Source organism: Corylus avellana, chromosome ca10 (assembly GCF_901000735.1).
Source record: "Corylus avellana chromosome ca10, CavTom2PMs-1.0".
Taxonomy (NCBI): Eukaryota; Viridiplantae; Streptophyta; class Magnoliopsida; order Fagales; family Betulaceae; genus Corylus; species Corylus avellana.
In genome coordinates, this window is record NC_081550.1 from 1,252,440 (window position 1) to 1,262,071 (window position 9,632).

The following is a 9,632-nucleotide window of genomic DNA, read 5'->3' on the forward strand; positions in this document are numbered from 1 at the left end:
AAATTCCTCTAATTCAAGGGTGAGACTATCAATCAACACCCAATAATATTTTCAGCAATGTTTCAAGGGCCCCATGTCAAATCTGTGGAAGAAACAATCACCAATCTCTTGATTGTCTCCATAGAATGGATAACTCCTATCAAGGGCACCACCCTCCTACCCAACTTGCTCAAAGGAATGCTGCAGTAGAAGATCAACAGTGGTAATTCGTGCTGGAGTACGTCGCTGGCATGAGCGTTGTCGGAGCAGCAGCTTGCTGGAAGGCTTTGGTGTGGGGTGGACGGTGATGGAGAATTAGAGATTGTGTCCAATGATAGTGGCGTTAGGCTCATCCAGGCACACATTGCGTGACTTTATCAAGCTTTCTTGAATTATTGAAGGAAAAGGAAGAAGCAGAAGCTCAGCTTGTTTCGTGGAAGGAAGGATATTGATGAACAGAGTCTCCAGTTCTCTCCTCTGTTTTACGTTCAGGTAAAGCTTTTACTTGCAGAAAAGGCAAACGGCAGCCATTTTTCGAATGTGAACAGTAAATTCTGCCTATTCAATCCTCACACTAAAAAAAAATATTTTATTATTTTATCTCACTCACTCTCACTCTCGCGTCTTCTTTACCCAAACAAAAACAAACCTCGTGGAGGTTTGCCAAATGTCGTGCTAAGTCTTCGCTACTTGAAGATTGAAAAAAAAAAAAAAAAGAAAAGAAAAAAAAAGAACAAGACATGTACAGGTTCGTGGTAATTCACCAAGTATGAGTTTTGCTTGAAATACAATTACTTATACTCGAGGCGTAGTACTAGGTTTCAGACATATTTTGATAGTTTATCATGACTATGATTCAGAATTTGTCCTTTCTCATTTGTCATATTGTATGTCTTTCTCCCTTGGATTCTGCTTGCACTATTGGTTGAATGTCTTGGCCTAAAAGACTTCCAAATGGCGTGCCCGGAGGTATCTGTAACCCTTCGCTACGCCAAGATTAAGAAGAAAACAAGAACAAGGCAGTGGTCCGTACATGTTTGACCAAGAGTTTTGCATGAGCTACAATTTATTTATACTCTAGGCACAGTACTCTGTTTACACCCATCTTAATTAACCCACTTTGTTTCAAATTGTACGAGGCTAATTTCTTCTGGCAATGGCTGTTTCTGTTGCTCATACTCTGTTTTTCTTACTACTTCTGCTACCAACTTCTGCTGGAGCTCAAAATAATGGTAGAATAACTGTGGGCACTTCTCTGTCTACAACTGATAACTTTTCATGGCTTTCTCCTTCTGGTGATTTTGCCTTCGGCTTTCGCCAGCTCAACGGCTCAGATTTCTTCTTGCTTTCTATATGGTACAACAAGATACCAGACAGAACCATAGTTTGGCATGCTAATGGAGATAAGCCTGCTCCCAGGGGATCAAAGGTGAACCTAACTGCGGTTCGTGGGCTTGTGCTTACTGGCCCTCAAGGCCAGGAGTTATGGACTTCTCAGATTCTTACTGGTGTTGCTGCCTATGGTGTAATGAACGATACAGGCAACTTTGTGCTGGAAGATACCAACTTCAACAGCGTATGGGAAAGCTTCCAGAACTCTACTGATACGATGTTGCCTACACAGATTATGGAAAGGGGAGGTGTTCTTTCTTCCCGACAGTCAGAGACCAACTTTTCCAAAGGAAAATTCCAGCTACGCTTCGTTGAAGGAGGGAACGATCAAGGGATTCAGGAAGGTAATGTATAATCATCCCTCATCACCCAAAAGGTAATAAATTTAATCTTTTAATCAAAGGGAATACCTTCAATCAGAACGTGGGGTAAAACCAATCTTTTACGGCATCCATATCAAATCGCCACTTAAATATCCTAAGAATTTAAGTTTATAGGAAGGGATAAATTTAATTATTTAAGCAATACTTTAACACTTGAGATCTCTGCTTTAATACAATATTTAATCACCACTAATTCTAAAAAATTAAGTCGATGAGAATGAGTAAATTTAATCCTTTAATTAATGCTTTGACAGGTAATGTTGTGCTCAATACCATAAACTTGCCCACAGTTGAACCAAATGGACCTTATTACGAAAAAGACAGCACTGTTGGTGATCGCAATACATCAAGTGCCGGCAAGCAATTGGTCTTCAATGAGTCCAGTTACATTTATATCCTGCAAGAGAATGACAAACGCATCACCCTCGCACAGGGAAGTCTCTCAACTGGGAATAATTTATATTATAGAGGTACTCTCAACTTTGATGGCATTTTCACTCTGTATTCTCACCCAAGGACTTCCGCAGGCAATGAAAGCTGGACTCCCATTTGGTCTGTACCTAATAATATTTGCGAGGATATTCCTGTTGGTTCAATGACCGGTGTTTGTGGGTATAACAGTGTGTGCAAAATCAACCCACAAGATAAAAGGCCAACATGTGAATGCCCAACAGGGTACTCTTTACTCGATCCAAATGATCCGTATGGAAGCTGCAAGCCAGACTTCATACAGGCCGGATGCAAAGAAGATAAAATTAGTTCCAAACAAGATGATCTGTATCGTTTTGAGGTACGAACAAATACTAATTGGCCAACATCAGATTACAGTAAGTTAAAACCTTTTACTGAAGAGAAATGCAGAAATTCTTGCTTGCAAGATTGCATGTGTGCAGTTGCAATATTTTCCATCAACAATACCTGTTGGAAGAAGAAGCTACCACTCTCAAATGGGAGATTTATTACAGGTTATGGAGGGAAGGTTTTGCTCAAAGTTAGGAAAGATAATTCCACACTAGCTGACCCTTCTTTCTCGAATCCAGGCAATGAGCCAGTGCGAAACAAGAAGAACCAGGACATTTTGATACTGGTGGGGTCAGTGCTTCTGGGTTGCTCTGTGTTTGTTATCTTTATATTGATTGGCGCTATTTGTATTGGATTTTTCTACAAGAAGAAAGTCAGCAAAATTGACAGAAATGGGTCTTTCTCGGAAATGAATTTGCGTTGCCTTACATACAAAGAGCTTCTAGAGGCTACAGATGGGTTCAGGGAAGAATTGGGAAGAGGAGCTTTCGGTATTGTTTACAAAGGAGAAATAAAGATGGGTTCTAATGTACTCCTTGTGGCAGTCAAGAAGTTACATAGTGCTGCACAAGAGAAAGAGATGGAATTTAAAGCTGAAGTTGAAATCATTGGTAAGACACATCACAAGAATCTGGTCAGGCTGATTGGATTCTGTGATGAGGATGTGCAACGGCTGCTGGTGTACGAGTTCTTGAGCCATGGAACTTTAGCAGGTTTCCTTTTTGGAGACTTGAAACCAAATTGGAACCTAAGAATCCAAATTGCTTTTGGGATTGCGAGAGGACTCTTGTATTTACACGAAGAGTGTAGCACTCAGATTATCCATTGCGACATAAAGCCTCAGAACATACTCCTCGATGAATATTACAATGCTCGAATTTCTGATTTTGGATTAGCAAAGCTTTTGAAAATGGATCAGAGCCAAACTCAAACCGCCATTAGAGGAACAAAAGGGTATGTTGCACCGGAATGGTTTAGGAACATGGCAATCACAGCTAAAGTTGATGTGTACAGCTTTGGTGTCATGCTGCTTGAGATCATTTGTGGTCGGAGAAGCGTGGATATGGAGTCTGGCGAGGAGGACAAAGCAATTTTAGCGGATTGGGCTTATGACTGCTTTCAAGAAGGAACATTAGATGTTCTGGTAGAATATGAGAGGGAAGCCATGGATGACATGGAGAAACTAGAGAGGTTTGTGAGGGTTGCCATTTGGTGTATTCAAGAAGGACCATCTCTTAGACCCACTATGAGGAAGGTTACGCATATGCTTGAAGGAGTTGTTGATGTACCCATTCCACCATGTCCATCTCCCATTGGATAATGAGGTTGCAACCAGCATTTATCACTCCCCATGTATTTGCTCTGTTTTGTAATCTTATGCAAGTAATTTAGACTGAAGTTTGTGTTGTGCGACATCACTCTGTTCTCTACAAATGCGCGCATGTTGGTGTAGCAGATATATTTGATGAGTTTTTTTTTTTTTTTGAACAAATATATTCTTCATTGATTTTTTTTTAAAAAAAAGAACACGTCAATCAGAGGTAAATTGCTCCCTGATTACAATGCCAAATGTTCAAGTTGGAATTTTCTCAAGTCGATCTATGACATATTTTATGGCTTCTCTAGCCAAACCATGAGCCGCAGAATTTACGTCTCTTTTAACATGTTCAATCATGCATGATAAGTTCTTCAAGAACGACAATTTTCAGAAATGAATGAATTGCTCTTCAGCTTCGCTGTAAAAAACATTTGAAATACGGAGTACAAGTCACATATATCTGCCAAAACTACACCTGCAACCTTTGAAAATAGGCACTACAACTCATATACGTACATCTGCCAAAACTATAAGTACTCAGTCTCATGGCTGGCTAATCCATGGACTCTTGTAGGATTATTTTACTATTCATAGTTCAGGTAGGCTGTCACAATCCATGGAACTTACTGCGTGTTTGCCTGTGTACCATCATCGCTACCGGTTATTGGTTCCGATTTTTTAAATTCACTAACCGACTACACAAATTCTTGTTAGCGGTTTTAGCCCACCGGAAAATAGCAAAGATTTTAGCTCTATTATTGACTAGCAACACGACTTTGGCCAAGACTAAATAACAGTGAAAGGAATGGACGGAAACTTCAGGGAAGACTTAGAAACCAACTTGGTCCTGTCCAATTAGAATGGTCCTTTTTTTGACTTATCAAAAAAATTGAATGAAATGTCGGAGGAACAACGTGGTGTTTCGTTCCTTGATCTAATCAATTGTATTCAAACATATATTATTGCACTATCCCTTGCCTTCTTTCTATTCAAAAAGAAAAAACAGAGTCAAGGAAATCATCGTGAACTCCCGTGTACATAAATAATGTTCCTTCAATTTATTTTCATTCATGTGATTGTACGAATCCGAACAATTCTCACAATGCCTCGTGTTAATGTTTTTCACCTTGTCTTCTTTCTCCTCTTGCTGCCCATTTTTGCTGTTGCTCAAACTCGTAATATAAGCCAGGGAGACTCTCTCACTGCAGACAAAGCGGCTGCTCCATGGCTTTCCAACTCTGGTGATTTAGCATTTGGGTTTCACCAACTCGATAATGAGGATCACTTCTTGCTCCCCATATGGTTTAACAAAATATCAGACAAAACTGTGGTTTGGTATGCAAATGGAGACAATCCTGCGCAAAGAGGATCCATAGTTGAGCCAACTTCTAACCGCCGTGGGCTAGCACTCAACAATCCTTGGGGTTGAAGTGATATGGAGATCGCAATTCACAGGGGGTGCAGTTGCTTACGGCATACTCAACGATACAGGCAACCTTGTGCTTGTAGATGAAAATTCTGACAACTAATAGGAGAGCTTCAATTACCCTACTGATACATTGTTGCCTACTCAAATAATGGAGAGAGGTGGGGTTATTTCTTGCCGACAAAGAAACAACTTCTCACAGGGAAGGTTCCAGTTTCGCTTGCTTCCACATGGAAATGCTGTGCCCAATCCCATAAAAATGGTCAGCAGCTATAATGATGGTGGTGCATACTATATGAGCTACACTTATGATTCTGCCAATTATTCAAATTCTGGTTACAGAGTGATCTTCCATGACTCTGGTTACCTATACATAGAAAGGAGTAGAGAAAGATTCTACATTACAAGAGAGAATGAGATAGCCCCATCTACAAGCTACTATCACAAAGCAACTCTTAATTTTGATGGCGTTTTCACCATTAGTCAGCACCCGAAGAATCCCACCGCCAACGATAGCTGGACTGTAATTCGAAGCATACCAGATAATATTTGCCTCGATTTACTAGATCAAGTGGGTAGCGGGCCTTGTGGGAATAACAGTATCTGCTCACTCGGGGATGATCGAAGGCCGAGTTGTAAATGCCCACCAGGGTTTTCTTTGACTGAAAATGATCAGTACGGCAGCTGCAAACCTGATTTCATACAAGTCTGTGAAGAAGATGGGAAAATTCCACAAGAAGCTTTATACAAACTAGTGGAGCTACAAAACACTGATTGGCCTTGCAATGAATTCGATTCGTTAAAGCTTTGTGATGTAGAGACCTGCAAAGCATCTTGCTTGCAGGATTGCCATTGCGTTGCAGCTGCATATAAAGTCAACTACTGTTGGAAGAAAAGGCTACCGCTCACGAATGGGAGACACAATAGGAAAACCAAGGGGACTACTTTCCTTAAGGTAAGAAAAAACAATACCATTTGGCAAAACTATTGGTGGCGTCAGGTTCCGGAGGCAATTAAAGACCAAAACACTCTGATTATTGTGGTATCAGTCCTACTAGGTACTTCTGCATTCTTGAATCTGCATTTTGTTTGGGTATTTTGTACTACTACAAAAAGAAGCTCTAAAGAATTAGTCACCTAGATGATGGTGTTGTAGAAAGGAATTTGCGCCAATTTACCTACAAAGAGATGATGGAGGCTACAAATGGGTTCAAGGAAGAACTAGGAAGAGGTTCCTACGGTATTGTTTATAGAGGGGAAGTAGAAAAAGGTGCTATTGCTGTCAAGAGGTTAGACAGTGTTTGAAGACAGCGACAAGGAATTCAAAACTGAAGTGAATGTGATAGCCAAAACGCATCACAAGAATTTGGTCCGGCTGCTTGGGTACTGCACTGAGGGACAGCATCGTATGCTGGTGTATGAGTGCTTGAGAAATGGCACTTTAGCTAGCTTCCTTTTTGGGGATTTCAAACCTAGCTGGACCCAAAGGACTAATATTGCCGTCGAGGTTGCGAGAGGACTAATCTTCTTGCATGAAGAATGCAGCAGCCAGATTATTCATTGCGATATAAAGCCGCAAAATATACTTCTTGATGAGAATTACGGTGCTCGCATCTCGGACTTTGGATTGGCAAAGCTTTTGTTGATGAATCAAAGCCAGACCAAAACTAAACTTAGAGGTACCAAAAGGTATGTTGCACCTGAGTGGTTTAGGACCTCGCCAGTCACTGTGAAGGTTGATGTCTATAGTTTTGGTGTCGTGCTGCTAGAGATCATTTGCTGTCAAAGAAATGTGGATATGGAGGCTCGAGGAGAGAGGGGTATTCTAACTGATTGGGCCTATGACTGCTATCAGCAAGGCAGACTGGATCTTCTAGTTGAAGATGATCGAGAAGCCCTCAATGGCATGAAGAAGCTGGACAGGTTTGTGATGGTTGCCATTGGGTGCCTTCAAGAAAACCCCTCTCTGAGACCCACTATGAAGAAGGTGATGCTTATGCTTGAAGGAATCGTTCAAGTTCCTGTTCCCCCAAGTCCATGCCCATTTTCTTCCATCAGCTAAAAGCTCCAATTGTTGGCTGTCTTTTCTTCATTTACCAATCCATCATGGCTGGATGTTTATATATTGTACTTGTAGGACCATTGTACCTCCTAGTTTGCTTTGCTCAGTGTTAGAAGCTGTTGTAATTGTAGTAGACTTGTTCCATGATTTTCCAGGAGCCATGCAATTCAAAAATTGAATTATGCCTTGCAATATAACTCCCATTTCAATGATGAAAGTTGCCAGTAGGTCCAGTTATCCGTTGTTTGTAAAAATTGAAACCTAGGGCAGCAGTACCGTTTATCTCTTGTTTACACATCAGTATATGACCCCAATAGCATAAGTTGCAAGCATTCACTCACTCAAAGGATACACTTTTAAGGCTCCAAAAGCCTCCTGAATCCTGATTATACAAGTTTACCAGCATAAGAGTGAAAATTGTTCCATCCATACTACAAGCTTAGCACTCAACCAGATATGCAAAGAGTTTATCCAGAACAACAAGACTGCAATTATACACTGAATGTGCTCACAGTTCATACAACATATATACTGCATCAATAAACTTTGATAGGAGTTCCTACACATGTAGTAACTTAAAGCTTGGCCAGGGAGGCCTACATCTATGACTGGGCTACGTACCAGGAATAGCATCAGTAAAAAAAACACAAGCTGGCTTGCCCATGCAGAGGTTTCCATAAAGCCCAAATGCAGGTGAAGCGAAGAGGAACTCCTCAGGCAATTAAACTTGAAACCGTGGCTCTTTCTTTCACTGCTGATTGTGTTTCTGAGGGGAAAAACAAAAACAAAAACAAAAAAATGGATGAACATTAATTGATTTAAACTAAGCTTCCATTGCAGCCATCACAATTACAACCATCCTTTCACCATAATCAACATCTCCACTCCAGCACTAACTATCACAATCCAAAGAAATACCCTAAAAAGACTAGTTAAAGTTACAATTGCAGCACCCTAAAATCACTTATATAGCCAAATCTCTTCTTGTATGTTTTTCTTCTTCTACTTAGACATTCTCTTGTATACTTCATGTGTACTAAGATTACGCCCATCTGTGCTCTTTGATATGCATTACATTACTTATAATAATTAAAAAAAAAAAATTAAAAAAAACCCTTACATAGCCAAATCTCACATAACGAAAAACCAATGTGAGACTTGACACCCATGCAACACCTTCACAATAGATCCACCCAATGTGAGACTTGACCAATATGGAACTTAGCATCCATACAACACCTTCACAATTCACCTACTCAATGTGGGACTTAATTTTAGGGTGTCACACCAACTATATTTATATTGTTAATGACCCTTAACAGAACAAAGTCATTCTACTTGCTTCATGTAATTCAACCCTTATTGACAATGAAAAATAAAGATGAAATAATCCTATGGAGAATGTTCCAAAATGCAATTAAAATAGCTTGTTTGATGTGTAATTTGTCTACAAATCATAGACCTCTCTCAAAAGCAAAAATCAAATAGTCAGATACACAAATGATGAGTGACATCTAATGGACTGAAAACAAATGTAATGCGCTCACTTATTAAGTCAACCATTTTCCTCAAAATATCTGAGGACATCACTGCTAAATGGGCACTTGCCTCTTTCTATATATCATCCATCACATATGTTGCAAAATCAGAGCAACAAACCATATGAAGCCTGACCTAGCTAGTAATGATCAATAATCTCATTGATCCAACAGGGAATTTAATGTCCATGGCAACTCTAAACCAGGATAGAAACTTTCCCTTAGTGTATGCAAGTTCTGAGCAAATAGAAAACTAGTTTCCAGTAGTTAGTCTTCCAAAATATTTTTCATGTTTTATGAAGCAAACTCATATGTAGCTCCTTTCGTAAGTACATCAAGTTATCCATAAGTATGGGGCATTTTCTTTTCAAATCCTGTCTCTATGTGCATAAATATGGACACTCGCATACAGACACTAATTAGGATGACTGGGGAGAAGACCATGTACGTGTTTTGTAACCTTTTAGAATAAAAAGGTGATTCTCTCACTATTACAAAATGAAAGAAGAGAATTTTGTACTCACTATAACAAAATGCCCTTGTGAACTCTTTTTACCTTTAATTGGAGTATGATACAGCCTGCTTGTTGTCCCCCGCAGGCTCTTGAGCTGTTCAAACTTTTTTAGCAAATCGATCTGAGGCTTATGGACTACCCAAGGTTTAACCAGCCCATTTTAGGCCTCCGTCACAATGAATATATATATATATATATATATTCGAGTTATCTTGAACT

The 9,632-nt window shown here is 39.8% G+C and overlaps 4 protein-coding genes across 4 annotated transcripts in view; 3 read left to right on the plus strand and 1 right to left on the minus strand.

Moving 5' to 3' along the window:
• Positions 1-1,117: 1,117 nt before the first annotated feature.
• On the plus strand, positions 1,118-3,882 carry LOC132164623 (G-type lectin S-receptor-like serine/threonine-protein kinase RLK1). The gene is made up of 2 exons (XM_059575159.1): positions 1,118-1,715; positions 2,009-3,882. Exons 1-2 carry the CDS (start codon positions 1,136-1,138, stop codon positions 3,874-3,876), a joined length of 2,448 nt encoding a protein of 815 aa, XP_059431142.1. The 5' UTR covers positions 1,118-1,135; the 3' UTR covers positions 3,877-3,882.
• Positions 3,883-5,450: 1,568 nt separating this feature from the next.
• Positions 5,451-6,604, plus strand: LOC132163715 (G-type lectin S-receptor-like serine/threonine-protein kinase RLK1). Its single transcript, XM_059574086.1, has 2 exons — positions 5,451-6,357; positions 6,456-6,604. Exons 1-2 carry the CDS (start codon positions 5,451-5,453, stop codon positions 6,602-6,604), a joined length of 1,056 nt encoding a protein of 351 aa, XP_059430069.1.
• Positions 6,605-6,707: 103 nt separating this feature from the next.
• Positions 6,708-7,361, plus strand: LOC132164713 (G-type lectin S-receptor-like serine/threonine-protein kinase RLK1). Its single transcript, XM_059575266.1, has one exon. The coding sequence runs from the start codon at positions 6,708-6,710 to the stop codon at positions 7,359-7,361; it is 654 nt and encodes a 217-aa protein (XP_059431249.1).
• Positions 7,362-7,816: 455 nt separating this feature from the next.
• The window catches only part of LOC132164712 (uncharacterized), a 14,066-nt gene continuing 12,250 nt past the window's right edge, over positions 7,817-9,632 (minus strand). Inside the window, exon 9 of the mRNA XM_059575265.1 lies at positions 7,817-8,127. Coding sequence (XP_059431248.1) covers positions 8,110-8,127 — 18 coding nt within the window. The 3' untranslated portion in view covers positions 7,817-8,109. The remainder of the gene's footprint in view (positions 8,128-9,632) is intronic.

Coding starts and splice junctions, on each gene's coding strand:
- LOC132164623 (XM_059575159.1), top strand. CDS start 1,136: ATGGCTGTTTCTGTTGCTCATACTCTGTTTTTCTTACTACTTCTGCTA. Junction 1,716..2,008: donor CGATCAAGGGATTCAGGAAG/GTAATGTATAAT, acceptor ATGCTTTGACAG/GTAATGTTGTGCTCAATACC.
- LOC132163715 (XM_059574086.1), top strand. CDS start 5,451: ATGGAGAGAGGTGGGGTTATTTCTTGCCGACAAAGAAACAACTTCTCA. Junction 6,358..6,455: donor TGTGGTATCAGTCCTACTAG/GTACTTCTGCAT, acceptor ATGGTGTTGTAG/AAAGGAATTTGCGCCAATTT.
- LOC132164713 (XM_059575266.1), top strand. CDS start 6,708: ATGCTGGTGTATGAGTGCTTGAGAAATGGCACTTTAGCTAGCTTCCTT.